This window comes from Spea bombifrons, chromosome 12 (assembly GCF_027358695.1).
Source record: "Spea bombifrons isolate aSpeBom1 chromosome 12, aSpeBom1.2.pri, whole genome shotgun sequence".
NCBI lineage: Eukaryota > Metazoa > Chordata > Amphibia > Anura > Pelobatidae > Spea > Spea bombifrons.
The window spans coordinates 12021712-12049607 of NC_071098.1; the positions used below are offsets into that span (position 1 = coordinate 12021712).

Genomic DNA, 27896 nt, shown 5'->3' on the forward strand with positions numbered 1-27896 from the left:
TTTCCTTCCCAGCTAATGTATGTTCTTTGGCAGGCAATAAACCGATCAGGAAAATGGATAAGGCAGCAGTACTGTTGACAAAAAGATATCGAAGCAAACAAATGAAGTATAAGAAAGATGGTGTTCTGTTTTTTCTGTTCTTTGTTCTTAAATTGACCCGACTACTTATTTATAGCTTTTAAATTTGACGATTGGGAGATTGAATTGGGGGTACATGGTTATACTGTCTAGGTGTACAAAGCCCAGGTCAAGATGAGTTGAGGGGAAGCATCTTTCTTTAAGCATGGGCACTCAGATTCCATCCTGTAGGGTATGCCCCAAAGATGGTTTGAGAGAAATTGAAGTCATTTAAGAACCTGCATTCACTAGAACACATGAGCAGCCATGAATGCCCGTGTGGCCTTTATATTTGCCTGAGACCCTTCGGTATTTGTGTGCCAATGTTCTAAACTCAAGACCTGTGTGAGCCGGAGGCAGACAAGACTGCACCACAAAAGATCTATTCTCCCCATGTGCTTGGATTATTGTTTTTAGGTCTGTAGTAAGAGTGTACAAACTTTACAGTACTGCTGCTTTATTGAGTCGTTACTGAGCATTCTGCTTTGCTACCTACATATGGTTCTTCACTAATTGTTATGTCCATAGGAGCCAGTAACCCAGGCCCATTCACCTAACTGCATGCAATCAATGCTGACCGATTCATAACATTCGGCACATTTAATAACTATAAACAATGTTTTATTGCTTTCTGTGTTTGTTGTGTTTTTATATTTGTTTTCTCCAGGCTTCGTGGACACGGCCACAGAAACAAGAGGTATTGATGCAAACTAGTTGTGAAATCCTGTATTGAGAAGAGAGATACTACCTAACTGTAGCTATTTGCCAGAACCATGCTGCCTAACCTACCCTATGACAATAGGAATAGAAGGATAGATGTAGAGTATATCTAGTTTTACTGTATTAACACTTAAACAAGCTTGGTTGGTGTAAAAGATTCAAGAACCATTACCAAAAGTTATTTTGTGTCTTGGGCCCTCAGCTATTAAACCCTAAATTACACTATATTAGTATTGCTGGGAACTACCTGGGTTTCTAAATCCAGGTCATGTAAAAGCGTGAGATTTTCCTTAAAATCCCAAAGAGAATGACAGTTGTGCCCTGTTCCATATTCAGATTTATCACATACGGGAGGGACTCTCAGGTTATACTTTCGATTGCTTCTAAAACCGAATTCCGACGTCTGACCGCTCAATGACAGTCGTGGAGAATGGCGGTTGAAGCGTTTGGTCATCTTGGTCCCCACTGGTGATTTCTGTTGCCTGTACAATTTATTTTAGTACAACCTGGACAGAATTTACGTATTTTCCCCTTTGGTGATAATAGATGAATATAAACGATAAGTCCATCAGCACAAATCTTACTCTGCATTCGAAAGATGTTTTTGCAGACTTACGCCAATGGCAATAGTTTACAACCTTTTAATAAATTGGAAGTTCTTTAAAAATACATATTCTCCATGAAACCTCGGGCGACCAGTTCTACAGTACACACATAAAGCACTAGCGCTGTGCTAGGGTTTATGATTTTTTAAATAGGTTTCTACAATATTCATAATTCATTCAACTGGTCACAACACTTACTAGACTCTTTAAATTATTAAAATATCCATTATTCTGGTAACATTGCGAGAGGTTACAAGCCTTTTCATTAAGTGTTTTCAAATAGAATTCTCAAGCGCCCAACAATAAGGATAAAACTTTTGTTTATAGTTCAGCTAAACTTGATTCTGCACCAGCCCAGCTTGTTTGCCTCTAAATTATAGCATAACAGTTATTTGCGAAATCGATACACTGCATTCCGTACATTCGCAAAGCATTTCCGATTATTCCTTTTCTAAAGGGCGTCTGAGTGTTGCTTATAGTTTTTGTTCTTTATAGCTTATATTGGAATAAATAGAGAAAAAAAAATAGGATTTATATGTATTTTTATGGATTACGGGTCGAAGTTTTATTATCAGAATTCTTTCGACTCATATGTGGGTGGAAACACCTAAATCTAAAACAAAGACCAAGGAACATTAATGTTTACAGCATGAAGAACGTGGACAGAACGGATGGGCCAAATGGTTCTTATCTGCCATCAAAGGTTCATATAGCAGAGCACAGTTGTGGCAGACATATAAATGACAGCGAAGATAATTGCATTCGCTAACAAATGGCGGGTGCCGTCTTCTGTCATAGCTCTGAAACAGTCCTTCAGGCTGTTATTGATTCTAGTTGGCGACTGTTTGCATGTATGGAATTGGTTTAATCCATGAACAGGACAGGCAGATTGTACTAGTCTTCACTTTACATGTTCTCTGAAAAGAAATTGAGCTTAAGTCTGGAAAATAAATGAATTTGGATAGTTTTACTTTTTCTTTATGATCAGCAACCGGGGCCACAATCACATCATTACATACAACAAAGTGGCCCTGAAAAGTGAGTTATTACAGTAACCTCAGGGAATATTTACACAAAGTCAGCCGCCAGCAGGGGAAATGTCAGGAGTCACGGCTCTCTGGCTTTGCATGTCGTAAACTTTAAGCTAGCGAGCTAGAGAGCCTACTCGCTAGTATGTCACTGTAGAATAAATGACTACTGGAAATACCTGGTGCATACAACAAGCTACAATTAAAGTGAATCTTATTATTATAAGTAATTATTTAGGGTTAACATTTTAAGATGCGGATCAAGAATCCTTATCTGGGAAACGTAGCTTCATAGAAACATCTGAAAATAACTGCCAGGTCTTGTACAAAATGTAAAATCTTGGAAGGCTTTACGTTATCAGGATATCATTGCCATTAAAGCATGTGTATGCTGTACCTGTCACAGAACTGTGGTGATTTCCAATGTTCCCTTCACAAAGCTTTTAAGGTTTTGTTCAGTTGAGTCATGACGCATCGGCGAAATACAACATATTGAATATGGCATGTTTAAGTTTTGTTGTTGCTTTTGCATACCAATGACAAGCCTCAAGTACAGAATCTCATGCCGCTTATGTCCCAAAACCAAACATCAGTACTACGAAAAGCTACATATAACTTCCTAGATACAAGCATTCACAGAATACAGGCGTGAATCGTTTACACAAATCAAACATGTAACGCTCCTCACTGCGTCGTTCACATTTACATGAAGAAAAGGACCTCACTATATCTGTCTTTCTGCCATGGCGGCTCTTTATTTCTCGATGAAGCATATCTGTATTGCATGTATCCAATGCCAGATCCGTTTGCATTAGATAACAGAGGACCTGTTTTTTTTTTTTTTTTACAAAATGTGTTATTTTTTTCCAATTTATAATTAAATAATAATAAAAAAAAAAAACCACACAAAACCTTATTTCACTCTAAATGTTAAAGCCATTATTTATGTAAGCCCTGGTTTAGGAAAACATGGATGCCTCAAAGATATTCTCTACTAGTAGAACATTTGTCTCCTCTCAGAGAAAGGCATTATTCTTACGGCAAGCAGCACACTGAGATCTACGCATGTACCAAGCCAACGCCGACCACCGTATTAAATCAACAAGAAAACAATGCCGTCGTGCCTCGTATATTTGTAGAAAACATACTCCCGATGAGACTTCCTATCCATATTATTTAATACAGATGAACAGACCTTTGTCTTACCTGATCTGCTTATAAAGCTCAAAGGAAGCTCCCCTCAAGTTTGTTTTATACCAACAAAAATATGTCTTTAAAATACATATTTTTGGAAATAGCTTTAGTTTTGGCATAATGTTCAGAGATAGCACCATATTAGTCCTTTGTATGTGTTCTCGTTCTGTTATCTTAGCCCAATCTACTAGACAAACACCCTGACTCCTGATTGGTAAGCAATAGAATGGCTCATTGTTATTCACCCAGCCGGACACTCTGACTTATGAAAGTCTGTGTGGGGAGGGATTTCACTGGCATAAAGAATCCGCTTAGTGTTGTGAGAAAGGGACTCAAAATATCTCATGACTTTCAATGGCTGCTTCCAGGTCTACAGGTTGTTATTATTATTGTATTATATAGCGCCATCATATTCCGTAGCGCTGTACAACAGATAAAAGAGTTTTATTGGAACAAATTAACTAAAACCAGGTTTTTGTCAATGCTGTCCTAACATTACTGAATACAGCACTTTGTTTTACGCTCAAGGAGAAAAAATATATTGTTTCATGGTAGTTCCCCTTTAAGCAGCATCTTATATACTTTTTCCCGTTGCACACATTTGATGTAAACATTTAAGCTACAACTTCTTCATGCCGTTGCAAATTTGGATACACAATGTTGTGCTGGGAACAGTGGGGTGAATTTGCACGCTTTGCGTCTGACACATGAGTTTTATGGTACCGCTTGCTTATTTCAACGTAATAAGGTCCTATTTATTTGCACTGATCGATTCTTTCAGGCTGTTAGCGGTCTTGCCTTGTTTTATCCATCTTTATTGATCTAGATCTTGTCTCGACTTGTTTTAATGGAAGATAATTCCATGCTTGTCACATTCTTCATGAAATAACGCTTCCCTCAAAGGACCTAGGGTAAATTCACGTTTTGATATTGCAGCTTGCCAGGTTCCATTAATAGAAGTGTTTTTTAAAGTTTAATTCTTTGAGTACCTGAGAATATCAAATGGGTAGATTCAGTAAGAAGCGGTAGGATGGAAATTGTGCTAGTTACATTTAGGCTCTTTATTTGGTTATTTGTGCTCTTATAATTAATTTGATTGATACTATTAGGCACTTCCAACATGTTCCGTAAAATAAAGAAATGCTGATAAAAAAACACCATGTTTTTATAATTATATATATATATATATATACATATATATATACACATATATATACACACACACACACTCACTCATATATGTATGTATATATATATATACACACAGACACACACACACACACACACATACATACATACACCCACCCACACATATATACACACACACACTATATATTATTGTATAGGAGTGCAATGAATGATCACGCTATCAGAGTATGATAATTTTCCTTGTTCTAAAAGTTTCTTTTCTTGTAGCCAGTACAGCTAGGATAGCACAGCACAGTAAGAGTCTCCCTCTCCTATATAATTTGGAATCAATCCTCCGAGAATACACAGAATTAAGAACAAAGAAAATACATCTTGCAATTTAGAACTCCATAGAAATGTAATTTGCAATTGTGTTCCATTTAAGAAAGGCAACAGTGCATTAGTTAAAGGTATAATTAGAACACATTTTGTTAATTTTCTTTTTTTGCAGTTACATGTGTTTGAAACTTTTAGCAAGATGGTTGATTTTAATTTGGTAACAAAACACCGTTCAGTACCAAAACCATTCAAAAAATGTTTCATATAGTGAATATTTTCTTTTTTAGTTTTACATATTCTAGACTTCTAGAGTTTTGTAACCCCTTGGGTAGCAGCCTCAGTAGGTAATTTTACAGTTGAGCAAAATTAAAGTTACCAAAACAAGGCATTGCCGAGGGAGTGAGGTCAGGCACCACATGCTGTTTAACAAAAGGTCTAAGTTATGATGAGCGCATGTTTAGGTTCTGGCACAGTGATTGTCTGGTACACTCATAATTATGAAATAGCAGACGTGGTCGGGAGGAAACATTCAAAACGCAGGTGGTTCGAACAAAAATTTCAATGAAACAACTCTTTATTTATACCCTGTAGTTCCTATATAAAGTGACATCACATTTCACAAAAGACAAAACGAGCTTCTTTCGATTCGTTTCCCATAAGTCGTCTAAATTGGGCTACAGTAACTTGATTTCAGTCTTCAGTTACAAAAGGTAGCTTGCGTTAGTATGTTTAGGAACACTCAGTATAAACATCTTCATAGCGGTACAAAATAATTTTAAATCATCGCAGTAAAAGTGATTGTGGAATTGAAACCCATGATGAGATCGTACAGACGTGCAAACTTTGAAGATTCAGTGCAACTTGTATAAGAGTTTTGCTTTCCAGTTGCGCTGGTCCTCTTGCATGGAAGGGTTTAAGTTTCTCAAAGATTAGGAAAGACCAAAAACAGCCTTTTTAAGACTTAATCTTATTTGTTTCTAAATAGTATATGTCAATCAGTACTCAGTGGGCAAACCAAGATAAAAGAAAGAATCACAAGGCTACTGTGCTCCTCTGTAAATATGTAAGCTGTACGTAAGGTAGCTAAGTTTGTTAAAATGAATGAATGAATCAGTCTAGGAAGCTAAATGATGAAACTTTTAGCTTGTGGTTGAATGTAACTGTGGAGAACATTCGCTGTCTATTCTGCCAATATACGTTTGCTACATACAGTGGAATTGAAGCACCAGAAAGGACCATGTCAGCTATTTGTAGCAAAAACATCTTCCTTGACCTTAAGAGCTTCCGTTGGAAGCCGTTTTTGTAAGCATAATGGGAAATCCAGTTGTGTAGAACTAATCCAAAAGGTCAACAACCTTTTATGCAGGTCCGTGAAAACCTGTTCTAGAAAAATCTACATTATTATGGTTTTTAATTTTGTTTCCTGACGCTGTTCTTTTTTTAGACATTGGATGGACGTATTGTGGTCAAAGGCCATATCCGGATGTCCTCTCTTACTCTAAAGGACATTCAGTACACGGATGCTGGAGAATACTTCTGCGTTGCTAGCAACACCATTGGCCAAGATACCCAAGCCATGTACTTTGAAGTGCAGTGTAAGATTCTTATATTCATACAAAAAAATGTTCACCAAATATGTTTGTACACAGTATTTATCCTACCTAAATGAGCGCTTTCAAACTGTTACAATGTCTACCACTAATTTAATAAGGTGTCTACTTTGTTACTAGTTTGACCCTAAAGTGAGGTGATCGGCTTGACTATTCCATACAATGTGTTATAGAATCCCAGATCTGAGCAAAGCTGCCTTACAGAAGATCTGGAAGTCACAATTAGATTCAATTTATTTTGAAATACTAAGATCAATTAAGGAACATGGAGCTAGAATGATTGGCTTCCGCGAAGTACAACATGGATTTTGCTTGTATTCAGGCTTCCACATACTAGGGACACATACTAGATGTAAAAACCCTTTAAGAGGGCAACATTTTAACATCTTGCTTTGCTCTTTGTAACTGTTGGAATTTATTATTCATTTAAACTAAGGGTAAAATATTTTTACAAACTGAGAAGTAATTTATAATTCTGCCAGTTTTATTTGCACCTGCTAAACATTTCTTTTTTTTTTTTTTTTAACAAAACATCTGCGTACAAAGAAACAATTTATTTGCACAGCGGGAAAAATATATGCTATAAATAGGCAGACATTTATTTCAACAGCACTGGTTTACTACACCACTAATGTTGCGCAATAACAAAAAAACCTTCTATACAGGCTCCATTGGCTGGTTTTGTGCCACTTGATATTATATGTTCCTGGCAAACAATATGAAAGAGTCAAATATCTCTAGGAATCAGTACTAGAAATTATGCTTTTTAACCACAATTGTTACATATTTACAAGATGAAACTACTGTTTTTATATACGGGATAATAAAGGGGAATTAAATTGCGTGCTCACCCTTTAATAATTATTGCATGCACCTGCAGTTTCATATATAGCATAATGGATGGCAAATTGATTTTGTGCCACTATTGTTTGATTCTTTTTCTTTCTCCAATTTATTAGATGCGCCTAAAATCCGGGGCGCTGTGGTGGTCTATACCTGGGAGGGTAATCCAGTTAATATCACCTGCGAGGTGCTTGCTTATCCAAGCGCTAAGGTTTCCTGGCTCAGAGATGGACAGCTTCTGCCAAGCTCAAACTTCAGCAACATCAAAATCTATAACACTCCACATGCCAGCCACCTGGAGGTATTATTATTGATTTTATTATTTACATAAAACGTTTGTGACATAGAAAAAAAAATTGAAATATAATTTAACAGGACAGCTAATTCTATATTTATTATTCATCTTGAAGACGCTACGCAGCATCATTGTGACTGGTACTGTGAAGCCAAAATTGTTTGCTTAATATACCCCAATAAAGGATCATACTACCCCTTTAAACATGGCTATATGTCCAAAGAAGAGGTACAAGATCCCATCATTTAGTGCTGCCAGTCAATGTGCTCTACGATCTGGTGCGTGGAGAAAACACAGGTTACAATGGAAGACACTGATGTCCTCCAGCTTCAAACATGTCCATGTTTTTCTTAAAAAAGACTTAACCTGTTGTGAGCTGGCTGCAGAAAAAATAAACTCTACTTAAATTTGTCTGAGCCCAAACACTGAATGTATACTCTAGCAAAAGGAATACGCTGGGTAAACGTATATATTTGCTTCGTTTCGCATAGAACACCGTACCTGTGTGACTTTGTTTAGAATTTTTCTCAAAATAAGGGAATCTACCATGGGCTTCAACGCCAGAGATTAATCTACAACAAGTAATTGCATAACAAGCTTTGCATTGATTGCATTGGGAAACAGAGATATGTTTTTCTATTTACTATTCAGTTACTTGTGATAGATGTATCTCTGAAAATGAATCCAGTCCAATATGTCCATAAGGTATGAAATAATTCACTAATCAAAGCTTTAAAAAAGGAAAAGATAAAAAAAAAAAAAAAAAAAGACACCAGCTGTCCAGCCACAATGTCTGGCATGTTATATTCCCTTGTGGATATTGGGTTGTCTGGACTTTATATCTATAAATACCAATTAAAAGGCTAACTCACTAATGCATTAAAAAGGTGTCTGGTTTGTCTGTCGTTCTAAAATAGTTTTAAGTACAGCATTTCTTTTGTGTAGCTATCTACATTTGTCAAAAGACAACATTTTCGGTAAACCTTGAGTTGAAATATTTTTATCTCACAGGCTTATCTGTGAATTAAGACCAGCCAACTGTGGGAGGCTTCTCCTGTCAGAAGATCATAGCTGGATCTTCATAACAGTTGCATTAGTGAAAAGGAACTTGAGGAAATCTCATAAAATGTAACTTTTTGAATGGCCAACTTAGGTCTTCTGACAGGAGAAGCCCATCACAGCTGGACCTTCAAAATGTGTAGTTAGGTCAAGGAGTTTAACCTGTTCTTAGAGTTGAAACAGCTTATGGTTAGTGGAGTAAACCATACTAAGATGTGTACTCAGTTAGAACTAAAATACTGTTTCTTTTAGATTTTCTGGAAACCTCTGAGCTTAGTGATGTTTTTAGAGCAGAGCACTGGAGCTAGAGAGAAAAAGTCCCTACCCATCATAATTCACCTCCGCTTTGTGTTATTTCACCACCAGATAAACCCCGATTCAGAGAACGATTTTGGAAACTACAACTGCACTGCCGTCAATAGCGTCGGCCAGGAGTCTGCCGAGTTCATACTGGTACAAGCCGGTAAGATAATGTTGACTTAATGCAATTTGTTTGTGTGCCATATCTTTATGATTCTTAAATACTACAATAGTAGTACAATAGTAGTCCCTTTTTTAGTTTTTTTATATATATATATAATTTTTTTAATAATATATTTAGACTACAGGATTCAAAGGTGGCAGATCTTTTTAAGGTTCATTGTGTTTGCTGTTCCTCTACTAAAAGATGAGATCAAGATCATATGTGTGCTGCTCTGTCTGATGTACACTCACTCTCTAACTTGGCAGATACACCTTCTTCACCAAGCATTCTCAGGGTGGAATCCTACTCCAGCACGGCCATGGTTGAGTTTGATGAACCAGATGCCACCGGTGGAGTACCCGTCCTCAAGTACAAAGCAGAGTGGAAAACTGCATCACAGGAGAAGTGGCACTCAAGGCTGTATGAAGCCAAAGAGGGTAAGTCATCGCAGTAACTGTTCCTGCAGCAGGTCCAAGTGTGAAACTACAATACGTACTTACACTACCCTGTTACAAACTTCTTTTACACACACCAACAAAAAGACAGGCTTATTGCACTGCAAAGGTTGGTCCTAAAGTATTTTTTGTAGCAACACTTAAGTGTCTGGGCTTCTTATTTATTTTTTGCTAGAGCATTTTGTCGAACATCCACACCAATCATAATAGCCAGGCTTTATTTTACAAGGAATTGATCTTCTTAAGTAACCAAAAACCTTTAACTGGCTATTCCGAGAGACATGAACTGTTAACATAGTATAACTTTGCAACAGTAGCCTTGATATATTGAAACAATGTATTGTAAAACAAAAAAAAAAAACGCTTATCGTGAAACTAGTTTAAAAAAAACAAAAAAAAAACATGATTTTTTAGGAATGAAAATGGTACTCATTTGCAGAGCGAAATTTAGTGAAATCACAAAATTCCTAAATGTAAAAAAGTCACATGTGCTCTTTGTCATTTCAAAAAACAGCATGCAGCGTTGTACAATATTCTAAGCACATACTTCTTATGACTAAATAGCATAATTTACCTCATCGGGCACTCGGTTAAAAATTACAAAAGTAGTATTCTTGCTAAAAGTGCATGGGATGTGTGTGCCATCTCCTGTAAAGATCTGGCAGCTAGTTTCATGGCCTAACAGGCTGCACCTGCTAGGGAGAGGCGTCTTGCCAAGAGTATTCTGGCTCAGAGAGAAGAGTTTCTTTTAATTAGGCCACCATGAAAATGCACAAGATGCTATATTTTTAGTTAAATGTCAGTAGCTTTCAGGTGGCACGGGGACTGGAATGTCCTAATTCAGCAGTGCGAGTGCCCTCGGAGAACAGATCTCAATTAGCAGAGTATCTGTCAATGCCAATGCAATATCACATTGCATCTTGGGAAACACAAAGCAGCTCTTCACAGTCAACGGCACCTGGAGATTTCGGTTTTGAAACAGCAGAGGTTAACTTATTCCAGAAACAAAAATGGCAACCGTTTGATAACTATATGCCTACAAGCATGCGGTAGCCCATTCACCAGAGGCTATAAAATGTAATCTATACTGTATGTATATGATCTACTTTATCATTCAGGTATTTACAAGAGTAAACTACAACTCTAACCAGAAAATGAACTTGGTTATTTAGTGAAAAAACACAACTCAATGTAAACAGAAGCCTAAAAAACTTATACGGTGTGTTGCTAGTTCAACATCCGGAAGCTGGAGAATGAATGCAGGTGCCAGAGATGAATGGATGCTTTAGTTTTATATAGACGACTGTGAGTAGGTTTACACAGTTGCATTTAGCAACCAGTGACTTAGCCTTTGGTGAGTGGTCTAATAATGTAACTAAACATGTTGAAACACCATCAAAGCCTCAGATCTTCTTCAAACAATAACCTTCCTTTACATTCGGGATATGTCTGCCTTGAAGATCTTTGTTGTACTAACTACTGTGAGGGAGAACATGGCGGATATCCATCCATACCTTCCAACATTCCCAATATCTTCCATTCATACCTTCCAAGATTCTATTTAGAACAGCCAGAACACCTAACGCAGCACATCAACTCTTTATTTTGTGCTTCATCACTTGGTCCCTGTTCATATATCGCTGCTCATTGGCATATATGCCTCTAGGTCAGTTTCTTGGCTTTTACTCATAAGTACTGAGTGAATGTGGTTATGTGAGGAGAATCCCAAAAAAACGTCACCAGTGATGGAAGGCGAGGTCTATTTCTGAGACTTCTGTTGTTTGGTTTGGAGAGTATGTCCCAGTGAAGGAAGGTGGCCAAGGAAATAGGACAACCCAACGCACGTCCTGACCTGACTCAGAATGGCTTTACAAAAAGGACTGAGACAAGATTTTACAAAAGGACTGAGACAAGATAACATTGTTTGTTTGTTTTCAGCAAATGCAGAGGGCATCATTACACTGACCAGCCTGAAACCCCAAACTCAATATACATTGAAGCTGTCAGCTATCAACGGGAAAGGGCTCGGGGAATCCACATCACCATTTGACTTTGTGACTCAGCCAGTCCGTAAGTAGACATATTTCCTTCCTCCCTCCCTCCCTGTTGAACTCTTTACAGAGGGGTCCTTTAACCCTAAAAATAATTTTATTTTTTATCTAAACCCCAGCCTTCAATTCTATTTCAAAGAACCTGAGAATTTTAATAACAGTTTTAAAGGATCTAAAACGTTATCTTGTTAGTTCTCCTTTGGAATACTACAGAGTAAAATAAATGGCACAATGGTTTATTCTAAAACAAACACAGGGCTTTGTAAAAAATGCAGCGTCTCATTGTACCAACCATTGTAAATCTGGCAATATATACCCAATGTCTTATAATCAGTGCGCCATTTTGAAACTAGACCTACAGTACAGCTATACCCTCAGACCCCAAAAGGAAGACCTGTTATTTTTTTTTTAATATACTCATCATCTATGGAGACAAAGGAACAAGGTCTATGTTTGTATAGCTCGAGTTCAACTTTTGTTTGGAACCAAATAATCATAGCTACGAAGATAAAGGACAATACACGTATAGCAAATGTTATGAAAGCCCTTTGCCTACAGTATCTAAAAAGCAAGATTTAGCATTTTCCCAATGTTCTATAAAATAGTCACCAAAAGCTATAAAGTTGCTGTAATCATTTTAAAGGAGAAGCCTGTTTTTGAAACTTCCTGTGTTTCCATGCAAAAATGGCATAAAATCCCAATTAAATGTAAAAAAACAAAAAAAACAAAATGCATTCCTATGCAAAGCCAAGCTAACGTTAGATTTTTTTGTGTGTGGTATTGTGTTAAAATTTCTCGTAACTGAGAAAGTTCCCCTTAAGGCTGCACGTCTCAGCTGGAAAGTATTTATATTTTCGGTGTATTTAGCAGAGAATGCAAGACCGATTTACAGACCTAATACAAGAAGGTTTACTCCCTGCCCATTATGTATCCCGATGATGGGATAACCTGTGCGTGATCTTTATCAAAAGCCCTCACTGCTAGGAGTCTTCTTTTCACAGACCACTGCGGCTATACACTGCTTCTACTGTCATGTTCTTTGTACTTCTTCATATATGTGTTTCATTTGTTCTCACCCTTTATTTTGGCTGTCACTTTCTGCTCCATCTCACATGCTCTCTCTTTCATTTCGACCCATTTTCTTCTTCTTTCCATCTTTCTGCTACTTGCGGAGATACTGCAGATTTTTCAAAGCCACGTAAGTGCCTCTTTACAGTCTCTCTCTCTCTCTCTCTCTATTCATGCCATCTCATTACATCACCTGTGTTGGTGGTAACTTTCTCAGGGAGCAGAGGAACGTAAAATGCAGCACACCTTCTGGGCCACATTGGGACAATGTCCCTTCTTGTCTCACCTCTGACCAGTCCACTGACAAATTTAAGGATTGTGTACAACAAAGATAACCAACTAGTATCTGACCAGCTGCTGACTTGTAGCTGCTGCTGACTTGTAGATGATTCCTCCATATTATTATATATATATATATATATATATATATATATATATATATATATATATAAATATATAATAGAATTATAATACAGAATCTAGTGAGGTAATAAGCATAGGAATGCATTCTCCGGCAAGAACGCTGTTGCTTCTAGCTTCGACGCTCTTCCTTCTAAATAGAAGTTCTTAACTCTGCAAGAGCCTAAGATGCTGCAGGAGAAATTGGAGGTCTAAGATGGAACCTCGATGACATTGATGAGAATGAAAGCACAGAGGAAACCCTTACAAGGCTAGCACAATTTCAGATAACATGATCTATGCCTGACATACTTAGAGAGAAAGCAGAGGTTCATCCAGTGGAATAAACATCACATTATCTTGGAAATTGGCAAGAAATCAGTCTGTTGAAGGCTAAGCCTGAGACTGTTCCTCACGGTTACAGAATACCGCGTGTTGTAGCAATCCCTTCTCATTCACAAACCTTAATCAAATTTCTAAGATCCAAATGCCTTACAGTAAATGCAGCTCCAGGGTGTGATTGCGGGCCAAGTTTACAATATTTATAGAAAAGATGTACAATAAAGTATATTACCCTACAAGGTAAGAAGCAAAAGCTCTGGTCTCAGGCGCATACATACTCTGCTTGGTGAAACGTAATCAATACGGTAATAAACACCAAGAAATTCTGTATATGTAAACAATGCCACTTAGCAAATTGTTTTAAAAGATGACAAAATGGAAGTATTGGATAGTTTGCAAAAGTGTTTTAAGTAAAAAAAAATAAAAAATACAGATTTCTGTGAAAGAATGTACTCTACTCTATAAATCTGGTGAGGGTGTTTTAGTATGTAGTCTCAAATCTCATAGCAATGTGAAGACATTAGGTAATTCGGAGATTACTAAAAAGAGACTTTGGAGTGGATACCCTTCAGTAATTACTCACAATTCCCTTGTTCTTCTAGCAACAGCGCTACCCATAGACACCACCGAGTTTCCTAGTGAGTAGACGAGTGGATTTTGTTGCACGCATTTTGTTGTTCAGAATTTACTGCCTGGAATCCCAAACTAACCCAAAAAGCCATCCCCCCCTTTTTTATGTAGACTGGCAAGAATATGCTAGAACACTTTATTCTGTGTAATATCACAGCGAAGAATGAGCAATTACCAAATATAGAGTTTTATGAAGCATTTTTGCTGGTTCCTCCAAATGTAATGCTAAAATTTCTCTACTTGCACATTGCTAAAAGGTCTTTATGTCTTGTATGTCAAGAGCAAGCTAAGAATACGTAAGGATGTCTTTAAAACCTGAACTTGACTGAATTTGGAGCTCTTTTGACAGTTCAGTCAACTATTTGAACTGAGCTTATTACGTCCACTATTCAGGATAAATTATATCCATAACAATATATCAACCATACTTCTAATACATGTTTTAAACACATATATCACACCTTTCCATCTCTTCTTTCTCACATTCCTTTTCTTTTACCCCATTAGCAGGTGAAGCTTTCGCAGTACGTAAAAATTCAAATGCTCTAATAAACTAGATATTGACCAACTCATTTGCATACGTGTCCGCATAGTGACATCACTGAGGGGTGGGAGGACTAATTGTAACACTTATTTCCTCGATCTATTCCTTGACTGCTTGCATTGTTGGTGCAATTGCCTGAATGAGCACATTTTACTACAGTGTGTAAAGTACATTTATGACAAATACAATAAATAATCCTGAACAGCGTTTATAATGTTATAAGTTGACTGATCCAAAGAGCTTGCATTTAAACTGACAATGATTTCTTTTCAGGTTTTTACTCTTTCAGGGTCCATTAATACCAGATCTTTGAAAACAAGTTTTTCTTTTCTTTGACACCAAATGTAATGTTTTATTTTCCAGCTGATCCCATGTTTTCCCCTGTGGAACCATTAAATGTGCAATCCACAATAATTGTTATTATTTTGTCCTTCTTTGCTTGTAATTGGCTTAATAATGCTTCTTTCCTGCCTGTTTTCCCAAAGGACAAAAATAAGCGTCTGCGTACCCCCACCTCAAATTATTAAATGTTTCCAGTTTTGACATTTTATTTTTTTTTAGCCCTTTACTGTTTTACCCCCTTCTCATCGTTTACATGCTTTTTTGTATTTTCCATGTGACCTCCCTCCACTTTCCTTTCAACCAATCATGTGCGTGCGTATCATGTGACTTGTCATGTGACTTGCATGGTGCTGCTGTCGTCGCCCCCTCGCTGATGAACAGAAGGTAAAAGTCTTTGTTCTAGTTGATTTATGGGAAAATCTGGAGCTTTTTATGAACGGTACCTCATAAGTCTTTTAAGAAGACCTGGTGTATCTTAATGCAGTAAATTAAATAAATGATCAGGGGCATTCGGTTAGTAGCCATGGTGAAGGGGCCAACTTTTAACATTTGCACCAGTATAACCAGTATATACATAAACCCTATGGATTCAGTCAGCTAGCTAGTCCAACACATAGGAGCACACAACATCTTAGTTCAAGTCATGCGGCCATATTTGGAACGACACCTTAAAAGGAAATGTGACCTCATACTAGCTGTGCTAAATGTGAAATAAACAGCGTTGGTGTGTGTGAGGTCTAATGGGTCCAATAGACAAGCTATTACCTTTCCAAAGATGTCAGTGTATAATTTTATTTCAAATTTAATAAAATTGTATTTTCAAACTTTAGTTAGCTGGCACTATTCCCTCTATACCACTTATGGAATTTTAAAGGTAACCCTTTGGTGAAGTTAATAACCTAATGGTTCTAAAATAGATATATTACTTCAATAAAGCATCTCACTATATCGAAATTAAATTATGATCTCATAGCACGGCCTGGCAGAGTTATATATATAGAGCATAAATAAAATAAGCAATAAATAATTTCAGGACTAAAGCAATTATAATGTTCAATAAAGTCAGTATTAAATCTTGTTTCTCCATGAGAAATTCTGCATTATATTTCAATCAAAATATCTTCCTACTTTCAATTATAATATCCCTGTATGTGTGGCTATAAATCTAATTTATTCAGCCTTCGGGATTATCTAGTGGGCTTTTATACACCTCTCATTTTAAGTACCGGAGAACAATCCATTATATGAACAATCCTTGCCCTGTACGCATAGCACACTATACACCGGAAAAAAAGGGTTTCGAAATACAATATTCCGACTCAAGCCTCTTTCCTTCGATACGTTAAATCAAATCTGACTCATTACGTACATTACAAAGTGATATACTTGAATATATAAATTGAGGGGTAATACGCTATATCAGAAAAGAAAACCCTACCGTACCGTGGGTAGAGTTCGCTGAATGCAGGGATCTTAACCAGGAAGAATTGAGAAGGAGACAAACTGACATATATGGAGAAGACAGTATGCAAACACACATTAACCAATTCAGGGCACATCGCAATATAATTATATCACTAACATGAATAACCGTCCACCACTAATGCATGCAGGTCCCACCTTAACTCCAATAGATGTTTGGAAGGCAAAGGACAAAGCACCCACCTCCTCCCTTGTACACATCTCATGTTTTGTCTCCCATCTTAGCCCTGATATTAAAGGTTTTATCTTTAAACTCTGGAGAGAAGCTTGCTGAGTTGTTGGCATTACAAAAACGTATAGAGGTTGATCTGGCAGTAAGAATGCTTTTCTGTATTTTAGGTGCCCAAAGGCATTGAACCTTCAAGCCAGATACTGTTTTAATTATCATTACGGCCTCGTTAGCCCAAAGTTGAAGCAGTGTTTCTTTTGTTTTTGAAAGTGTCCCTAGCAATATGTCTCTTTCACCTAAATCCCCTTCACAGATTTTGATTTGCCAAATGGTCAGGCTCTCGAATCAGGAAGGCTCCCCATCCAGAGACCTAAAATGGCAGCCAAACCACAGAGATAGTTCCTCAACTTCGAGTTGAATATACAATATTTGTTATCGGCCACTTATGACTGTCCAATATTTATTTCTCCAAATGCCACCTTTCAACGTTGAATCTACTTTGTATGGTACAATAAATTGAGACATATGTTATTAGACAAAGACATTACTCTGAGATATTTTTAAAATGACAGGGGATACATCTCTCATCTCATCCAAAAACACGTTTTATTAAAGCCGACTAATATAAACATTCCATATCTTGCATGGTGCATGACATCGCATGGCTTCTGTTTTCCTGTGCAAACAGGTCTCATCTGCAAACCGAAGGTGGCCATGATTTGTTGACACAATGATTGCATGCTGGCAATTTACCCAACGAAGCTGAGAACATCCAGCCCATCCATCACTTACTCAAACAAACATTTTTTTCCCTCTAAAAAGGCTTTTCTTTTCCTCAGTGACTCTGGCAGACGTACTCTCGGCTAACTAATCGCCATCTCTCTCTCTCTTCACTAATCCTGTTCCTTATTAGCTTCAGCCATCACTAACCCTGCATATGTTTGATTCTTTTTTATTTTTGTTTACAGACCAGTTATTTGTTTCGATATATTGCTGTAGTCTACGGGTTCTGATCATGCGTACGACCAGCGGCGCTCACAATAGAAACACTTTTTATGTGACCATACTGTCAAATGTTGTTCTTCACCAGTCCGGGGAACTAAGCATTAAAGTGTCTAAGCCGGCACTTAGAATACAGAGTTCTTAAGAGTTATGTATTTAATCCCCGCAGAAACAGAGGATTATTTGCTAAGGCTCTTATCAATACTTAGGGGCCATTTGGTTGCTTCCCCAACTAAATATGCCAACAAAATAATTTGCAGAATAAATTTACCGTTTGTGGCCCTAAAGGAAGGAAACCTTATTTCTAGTGGCATCATTCCGCAAGTTAGAGTAAATCAAGAGGTCGTCATACTCATTGAGACCATATATACTTAAGTTGTAATCATTTTACAAAATTTAAAATGTAGACATCAAGGCTATTATTTTATCTATTACTTGCCTGCGTTATTTGCAGCTTTTTGTAATTATATTTACAATTTCGGTTTAGTTAATATATCCCAATGTCTTAAAGGCTTTTAGTAAAAAAAAAAAAAAAGAATTCACAGATTTTAGAAGAGAATTTTTTTCTTTTATTTAATAAATGAAGGCTATTGCTTCTCTTGAGGGTTGTGAGATTGCAGTCAGAATGTCCGGGTTGGGGATCTCCTTTCAAAAGAGGTCATCCTTGTGTTGACTAAGCCTCCAAAAACAACAAAATTAAAATTCTGAGCAGTAGGCGCAGTTGTGCCCAGAATGCTTTTTTTTTTTATTTCATTAAAAATGTACAAGAAATGTGATGTTGACCTCATTTTGAAGCAGGCAAGTGCTAGGTCATCAAAAATAAATAGGGGATAAAACTGCATTCTTAACCTCTGTGTAAGCAAGGTATAAAAAAAAATCTAGCATGTGTCAAGCCTATTAATATAAATGGCCTAAAAAAGAGCGGTGGCATTTAGACATTTGGTTAGACTTGTGTAATAATTCAGCCTGCTTACACAGGCAGTACCACGGAGAACATGGAAATACTTATTTAAGGATTTTATTATTAGAAAAACTGTTAGCAAAGATAAAAATATATCACAGATGTGATACACACCAGATGTTTTTAGATTCCTCTAGCTTATCCCTGATGTTGGCACAGACAGGGTTTCTGTTGCCTGATGATCCATTTCTAGCACTAAGATCATAAAAGTGATAGCAAAGTGTTCTAGGCATGTTAATAAGGCTGACGAGAAGGGTAGGAAGTCCTGGAATGATCCCTAGCAACGTACAGAAACATATTTTATATGTTTTACTGTCGCTAAAACAAACTTCACAAGTGACACGGATGTCGTATACTGCAAAATGCTGATTTTTCCCAGCAGCACTTTTCAGAGATAGGTAATACCGCAGATTGCCTTCATGAAGAAAGTATGATATTTTAGGAACAGCTGTAAGTTAGAAAACAAGTAGCAGTAGGCTAGATTTGGTATGAATAAGCAGTAGAACTTTGTTTTAAGATGGGTTTGTCTAGAAACCGTCATTGACTAAACTAAGTGTTATTGACTTTTTCAGGCGAACCCAGCGCTCCTAAGCTACAAGGCACCATAGGAGATGATGGAAACTCCATTAAGGTGAACCTGATCAAGCAAGATGATGGCGGCTCCCCCATCCGACATTACTTGGTCCAATTCAAAGCTGTAAGTGTTTTCGTTACGGCGTTTACATAGTTTCCACAGTAGGTACAGGTTTATTAAACTAGATGCGTCTCAGAGGGACATATCTTTTTCACATCACAAAATGCTTAAATATCTGTTAAGCTGTTTGCATCTGTGTCTGCATTGTATGTAGAGTACCTTGTTGTGACCTCCACCTGAGGCAAAAATATTCTTAAAAAGCAGAACAGTTGGCAACAGTTAATTTTGAGAGTATTTATATTTTTGAAGAGGTCCTCGCTCTCACAAGCATGGTTTATTTTAACCTCATGAAACAATTATTGCCACCTTCTCAGATACTCATTCGATGAACGTGTTTTAGTTATTGAGTTTTTACTTCTCCCTCTCAGAAAAACGCAGTGGAATGGAAACCTGAAATGAAGATTCCGTCCAGCAGTGACCATGTCTTGCTCAAGTCTTTGGAATGGAACGCAGAGTACGAGGTGTTAGTGGTGGCTGAAAATCAACAAGGAAGGTCTAAAGCAGCTCACTTCAAGTTTTATACCATGGGAAAACCCACAGTCATTCCAGGTACCTTTGTGTTTTAACATCTGCACCCCTTCAGCTTACCCATTAATGCAACAGCTCTGCTGCCTTCCTAACATGCACCTTACAAACTGCTTGCTTATGGCCCATCACAGCGAATGGATCTCGCATGCACAGCTTGTGTTGTGCCCAGACCTTGCGATGATGCAGGGCATGTGATACATAATTCTGTTTTGATTAGGGCTTCGCTCTATTACCTGGACCGAGCGACTTTCTTTATCCACCAAAACCAATTATGTGGCTGAGACATGCCTTGACTGATAAAAGGCTTATGAAGCTGGGTAGATACTCTGCACTTCTTTCTAAAGTTTCAGAGGTCTATGAAGTCTCACATATTAAAATGTCGCACAGGTGGAGTGGGAAGCAGGATAAGAGTTCAGCCTAAAGCTTCTCCTGCAAACCAAGGATCTGGAGGGCTGGAAAAGAGGCAAATTAATAGGTGGGAGTTGCAATTTCAAGGGCGGGAAAAGGGTAATTTAAAATGAACACTCTGCTATCATATGCATTACAGTGCTTATGGTGGCCGGAGTGTCCTCTTAAGGACCCCACTGCAGAAACGATTCCATTTTTCGATAACGATCGGCTGCATGCTCTCTCGTGTTATCTATACCGTACATAAAAATCGCCAAGCAAGAATAACGATTACATGTTAATGTTTAAATCCATAAAGACAGTTTGATACATTCCATCCAGATAGATAGATAAAAATGTGATGCTTATAGCCCCTTTATAAGTTCCCAGTGAATTTTGTGTGGCAGCACTTCATATGGTGACTTTCTTTGGGATAGACGTGGAGTTGTGAAGAATTGCCTCGTTTGCATATATTACAATAGCGCTTAAATTTATTTTTATTCATAAACACTATATATACTTTGTGTGGTATATAAACACAAGCAAAACTACTACGTTATTAAACTGAAAAAAAAACTAAAAAAAATCAAATATACACAGAGTGAAACATATCAACGCGGGGGCCTTTTTTTGGAAAGTCTGCCTGTCTGGAAGTTACTGGCAAAGAAGAGCCCCTTGGAGTGGTGTTTGCTGGTATTAGATTCTAGATGTCTGAATGCTGAGGGTTACGGAAAGATTTCCATTGCTCGTTGTTTATGGTTAAGGAACAATGCGTTCCTCTTGATGGCGGTGAGGATGAGCTATGTTTGTATCTGTTGCAATGGTAAAGGGAAGGCATCATTCTCTGGCTGTTGGTGGTAAAGGAGAGCACTGTCTTTAGCTGTTGCTGGTAACGACGAGCTGTCTCTCTGGCTGTTGGTGGTAAAGGAGTATTTCTTGCACACCTGATACTGAGTACAAGGGAGGTTTGTTTCTCTTAAAGTTGATGGTGAAATTGTACTCTGACAGTTGATGTCAAATTACAGCTAAATTAAATATTGACCAATGGCTTGGGATTCTTTACCACATGGTAAAGAGGACAGTAAGGAAGTAACAAAAAGTAAAACTAAACACTTGGGAATGGAATACACGTGTCAGCATATGCATACATTCCTAGAAGAAATTGAGCGTTACCAATATAGCGATCCGTTGCACAAACAACTGCTGAGGAAGCCAGCCATGCTGACTAATGCTGGCTCATCATCTCCATCATTTACATTTTCTATTCAGTTTCTGTCATAGCCGGTAACTTATACAAATCAAACTGATTAGGCAGACGTAGCTCAGTGGAGTTTCTCTGCCACGTAAAATGTTTGGATATCGGGATATACTGAGATTCACCTGTTCTCATTATGTTTATATACAGAGACGCGTGACAGACCCATTTCATGCTCATAAATCACAGTGAGCCTCCCATGGCTTTGGGATTCTATGTTATTAAAAGCTTACATTTAGTATTTATCTAGGTACCCCCATCTTGCATTTAAAGAGTCTTAAGAGTTAACCTGTCAGCTTCTCTTCTCCATTTAGTATTTTTGCTTAAGATATGCTGCAACCATCTGAATAATTATAATCATCCACTCATCCTCGTTCTGACCAGTGTCTCTTCACTACACAGTAAAGTGCTCGCTTAATCGTTGGCCTTTAACCTTGGCTTTGCTGCTAACTGCTCTGCTTCTTTGGTGTCAGCCCATCATTAAATATTAAACCATGACTTGTGACCTATTTATTTTCTTATCTGTTTTTCTCTCTCCTCTCTCTCTCCCTTTTCTCCTTTCCTCACTCATTCCCACCTCCTTCCTTTTTCCCTCAACTTCCCTTTGTCCGTTATTCGTGTCACTTCAATTGCCCTTGGACATCCATTCTTCTACATGCAAAATACCCATACCAACAACCACTTTCTCTGGACTTACTGCATCAGCAATCAATCTGGGGAGATGTACCGTGTCATCCACCTTTACATCTCTGCTTGCTTTGTTAGTGACTGTACTTATCTGCTAGAAAGTGTTTTGCTCCAGAAAACGTTTCTCTCTTCATCAGAGAGGAGCTTCCACCCAAACAAACCCATGCCATGTGTATGATATGCATAATTTCTTCCATAAATTTAGGAGCTTGAGGATTAACCCAGTTTTAACGTACACAGTACTCCGAGTGATCCGATATTTCTTTAAGACTTAATGAAAATGAACTCTATACAGCTGGTCAATACAGGGGGATCCCCTGCCGAATATTCAACAGCATTCGATAACAGTTTGGTTGAAGCCATTGGAAAGATTTTGTGTTTTTTTCTGTTTTTGTAGTTTTCTTAAGTGCTATTTCAGTATTATTTATGCAGATTGTATGTTTATGGTGTATACTGGCCACCTCGGGAGTAGGAAGTTCAGATATTAGCGAGGAAAGTTGTAAAACAATATTTAGTCTTCTTGACCTTTTTAAAGAGCGTAGACTCTCTAGAACAAAAGGCCGATATGATTTGATACTAGCAAATTCATCAATGACAGACTGCACAGAAAAGCCATTTTGCCTTTTTTCATAGACTTCAGCTGAGAGCTGCTTTACTACGTTGCTGAAATCATGTTGTTTTCACATGTTCCCGCTAGCACTAAGATTTTTTTTTCTCACGTTCCAACAACCTCCTCCTATTAACACATAACGGATGTCATTCTTGGCAGATAGGGATCCGGAATATTTATGTATCTACTATACTTAATAAAAGCTAGACTAGAAATGAAATGCCGTTTCAGTATAAGTAAATGCAGCTTGCAATACCATTTCTACGTATTCAAAAATATTTGCATATTTACACTGCAACCATCCTCTGCCCCGGTGACGAAGAAGCAGTGTGTGCACAAGACTGCTCTTCAGATTTCCTACAACCATTAACTATGTGTGCCATTTAGAAAATAGGAGCCCTTTTTTCCTTGTTTAGGGCCCTGAAGTCTGCCAGGTCAAGCAAAAAACGAACTGGGCCTTAGAAAAGTTATGTTTAAGGTACTTTTAAGTGTGGTAAGCCTCATTAAAGGGAAACTAACAGAATTTAGTACTTAAACAAGTAAACTGTGTAAACAGTGTTTAATAACCATTCAGGTTATTCTTTTTTTGCTAGCGCTTATTAATTATATTATTCCACTTCGCCCCCATAATTGCATTAGGGGACCTGGCAGGTTTTAATTACTCAAATATATGCCTAAAGGAAAGCTTATGTCTGCAGAACATGCAAATCCCTTTCAGGCCAAGATGTAAACATTTAATGTTTCTTTGGTTGTTTTTAAGGAATACCGCGTTAATTATTTAGTCGTCATTTTCGATTTGGTGATTTAAGATTCCTTACGATTTGGCGATGTTAAGGTGATGTATCTACATCAAGTGCCAATTGTGGTTTTAAAACTTTACAGGATTTGTTGTGCTCTCCTTTTTTAAACGGTACAGTCATTTCCTACAAAATGTGTGCGACACGAAGCACCATTTTAAAGAAAACCATTTAAATATTCTCAATCAGATTGAATCCTTTGCACTGCAAAACAGGTCCCAGCTACTGAATGATAAGAGATGTGTCCTTTTATGTAGATAGGGTGTCCCCAAATCCCTGCATTCTGTAACCATTTTTTTGAGGGTGAAAATGATGTAATCATTACGCCATACAACATGAAAGAAACAGGATATGACATCATGCACCAAGTCATGGTACCACTATATGAGTTTACTTTTTCTGTCAGTAAGTTCAGCCAGAACAATGACTTTTTCCCCAATGCTTGCTCAATCTCATTTTACCAAATAAATATAAATACAGAATGATTTTGAAGCGCTGGGTTATTAATGTAGTAATGGCACACAAAAGCACTACAATGATATTCATATGTTCCTTGTATCCAAGACACTGATATCCTATTCATTGAAGTCGTAGGTGAAAACCTCCCCAAAAGTAAAATGGACAGATTGACTAAAGCAGTTGAGCTTTTTACGAAACTATACAGCACCAGCTCAAAAAAAGGCAAAGCTCGGCGTTTACAAGATGTTTGAAAGAATATATGGTGCTTTTTTCTTTTTTCTTTCTTTTCAATTCCCCAGTACTACTTCAAAAATCATCTTTTATTTCATTTTAGGGTTGGTTCCTATACCTCTTATAATTATACATTTTATCATTATTGCCAATGTCAGCTAGTTGGAAGTGACAGGTACAATGCAAAATGGCGTATCTCATAAACAGTATCTTGTCTGGACATTCTGCAAACAGAATGTAGACACATCAGTATTTTTCCACTGTCTAGGAACCACCTCTAGTGTACATTTTGGTTTGTTAAACATCTTAATCTACAAAGTTAATCTTGTAATTGTTATGTCCACATAGTCTCCCTCATGTCCTCCTCATAAATACATTGTCTTGTCCGCCGAGACGACCTCCGAGTGATGGCTTTTACATTTTTTTGTTTTTTGTTTTTTTTAATGATTGGATGTATGTAAATAAAATGATGAAAAAAGAAGCTATGATGCTTGAATCTCTTGTACGTTTGGTTACACTGAAGGATTTCCTATTAATAAAAATTCTAGAAAAAAAAATACATTAAACTGTGTTTCTCTGGCTCCTTTTGGTTCCCTGGGTGGGATCCTCATCTGGACCTAGGAGAATTAACTCGCTAGGGTATGCCTTATGAAGGACTGGATTTCCTTTTTAGAAAAGAGTTGTGTTGTTGAAATGCAGTGAGATCAAATACGCTCATTGTTCAGGGGCTTAACTAGAAACCTCAAACTCAAAATTGAAACATGCAACGTGTCCCACGTTGCCATCTTTTCCCCACACAGCTTGTCTGTGCCCCCAAAACAGCCTGCCTGTGCTATCTTTACACCCAAACAGCCGACCTGTTCTACAGCCCACACCACTTACATGCAGGAGTAGTGTGTGTCTCTTCCTCTGTGCAGACTGATCCAGCACGCAGGAAGGGGATGTGATGTCACTTCCTGCGTGCTGGATCAGTCACACACACAGCATGCAAACTGAGAGATCATCCGACTGGATGATCTCTACACTCTAATGCAGCTACCTGCAGGTATTACCCACACCTAGTGGCTTTAAAGGAACAAGTGGTCGCAGAGGCCGCCTAGAGTGGCGGGCCCAGTCACAACCATGATTGTTACCCCCTGTCATTGTTTTATGCGTAGACTCCAGCGGCATACATGCAGGCAGTATCTTTTGGTAATATTTTGTTGATATTACTTACAACTTTGAAGCGTCACAAACAGAAGATACTTTAAAGTATGGGCCTATCTAGGAAATGTCCCATGTTAGGTTACATGGAGCCCTCCCTCTTGTGGGGGAATGGCTACTGGAGTAGGTACATGTAGCCCAGCCTCACTTTAGTGGGTGGAAAGCTAAACATCGCCCCTGCCAGGAGAAAGAAGAAACTGACCCGGAGAAACATGGCTTCACCTGGAGAATCTGGTTTCCAGGTATGAATATGGTTATTACATCATTTTATGGGGTTGATGCACTATGAAGTCTGAAAGGTGTAAAACCCATCTCAAGTATCTCATTTTTTCTTTTCCATATCTCAAGTAAAGGCTGGACTTATCCAATATAGAGATGCATACACCAAGATTGCATAAAAAGGTTGCCATTTTTCTATTTTCACCCATTTAAACTTTAGTGCATTCATCTTTGAGATGTTCAGATTGCTAAGAAACTGCCCAGTATGTAGTAGACAAATACAAAGATCTTTCTAAAAATGTTCTACCATGTCTGGTAAGTATGAGGGCAATGCAGTAAGCCAATCATCAGTAAGGTTCTTGGATGTAAAACAATATTCCAAGGCAATCACTAAATGCTTATTCACAAATGTATATAGTTTTTAAAGGAACCACATCACTTAAGAATACATAGGAAAACATTCTATAAAGTCTTGTAACAATTTATCAGTATGAATTTATAATCCTCATAATGAAATACCATGGTGTGCAGGTTTTGAAGCCTGGCTATACACATGTACTCAATGTATGCAAAGCTTGTAACATCTCAAAAAGGTTTTTGTGTCTTGCTTGAAGGTATCAAAGTTTCAGTCTTTATCTGCCCTTTATCGAGATATGCCCCCAATATGAAGGATACATTTAAATGTAGAACACAAAATTCTACTAAAGTGCATCTGTCATTAAATGTGGCAAATTGCCATTTTGCAAGGAACAATATTTCATATAAAATGCCATTGTATTGTTTTGGAAAGTTATGTTATTCTAGATGAAAGGTTCAGAGCCGCTTCCAGTCCTCCACAAGAGAAGCACATTAATGATATGTTGAACATATACATGATCACAGATTTCCTCTTCTTTAAAGGGACCCCTCAGCCGTAATATGTGCTAAAATGCACGATACCCGATTGTCTCCTTGAACATTATTCGCACACAAAAGAGATTCATCAGAACACACTCCCCCTGTAGCTCCTTGGAACGCAGGATATTAATTCACTATAAACCTGGTTACCAGCGCAGACTCACTGTATACTCAACGCCAATCAGCTCCAGAACTGGTTCACACAAGACTTCTCCCAATGCATGTGCACAGAAAACACTCCCAATTATTTCAATAGGGGAGCATTCTTCTTCCCAGTGAATGGCTGCTTTAAGCAATTGTCACACTCCCTTTCTTATATTATATATATTATATATATATAAATACACACACATACATACATACATATATATACACACACACACACACGTTTTGTTCAGCTGCGGTGTCATGTTACTTTTTCGTATCTGTGAGCATAGAGATCATTTTAAATGTAAAAAGAGGCCTTTAATACTATAGGTTTTAAGATCAACCTGTAACTTTACGAGATAAGTGAAGTAACCTCGAGAAAATATTGATTGAGAGAAAGGCGATGTATGCTATAAAACAATAATCCATAAATTATTTTATTAAACACATTGCATTATGGTTAAAATGAATGCTTATACCAGGGTAGTAACCGTGCCCGTGTCTTTTTTATGCCAGGTGTATTGTATACATCATAAAATTACACTTTAAATGTTGCAATCCTGAATTATTAGTAGTACCACTTGTCCAGCTAAGAGTAATTTTACCATATAATCACATTTTACTCGAAATGTAACCATAACATTGTTTCTCTTTTCAAAGCCACCACTACCACCAGTTCGGGCTTAGGGACCGGAGCTATCGTGGGCATCCTCCTTGTCGTCTTCATCCTTGTCTTGGTGGCCGTGGATGTAACCTGCTACTTCATGAATAAATGCGGCCTGCTCATGTGCATTGCAGTTAATTTCTGTGGGAAAGCGGGTCCTGGCGCTAAGGGCAAGGACATTGAGGAAGGAAAGGCAGCATTTTCGTAAGTTGCGTCTTCTGTTACCGTTATTCTTCTTCATTGGAAACATGTAAACCCTGGCCAATTTTTGT

General features: G+C 37.7%; 1 protein-coding gene across 4 annotated transcripts in view; it reads left to right on the forward strand.

The window, feature by feature from the left end:
• The window catches only part of NCAM1 (neural cell adhesion molecule 1), a 122411-nt gene that overhangs the window by 89032 nt on the left and 5483 nt on the right, over positions 1–27896 (forward strand). For 2 of the 4 annotated variants that reach the window (XM_053452277.1, XM_053452278.1), the window contains exons 9-16: positions 6576–6726; positions 7701–7885; positions 9305–9401; positions 9668–9838; positions 11795–11926; positions 19419–19543; positions 19909–20089; positions 27621–27828. In XM_053452277.1, coding sequence (XP_053308252.1) covers positions 6576–6726; positions 7701–7885; positions 9305–9401; positions 9668–9838; positions 11795–11926; positions 19419–19543; positions 19909–20089; positions 27621–27828 — 1250 coding nt within the window. Of the gene's footprint in view, positions 1–784; positions 815–6575; positions 6727–7700; positions 7886–9304; positions 9402–9667; positions 9839–11794; positions 11927–19418; positions 19544–19908; positions 20090–22415; positions 22907–27620; positions 27829–27896 lie in introns of those variants that run through there. The other 2 variants (XM_053452280.1, XM_053452279.1) reach the window with 2 other exon arrangements.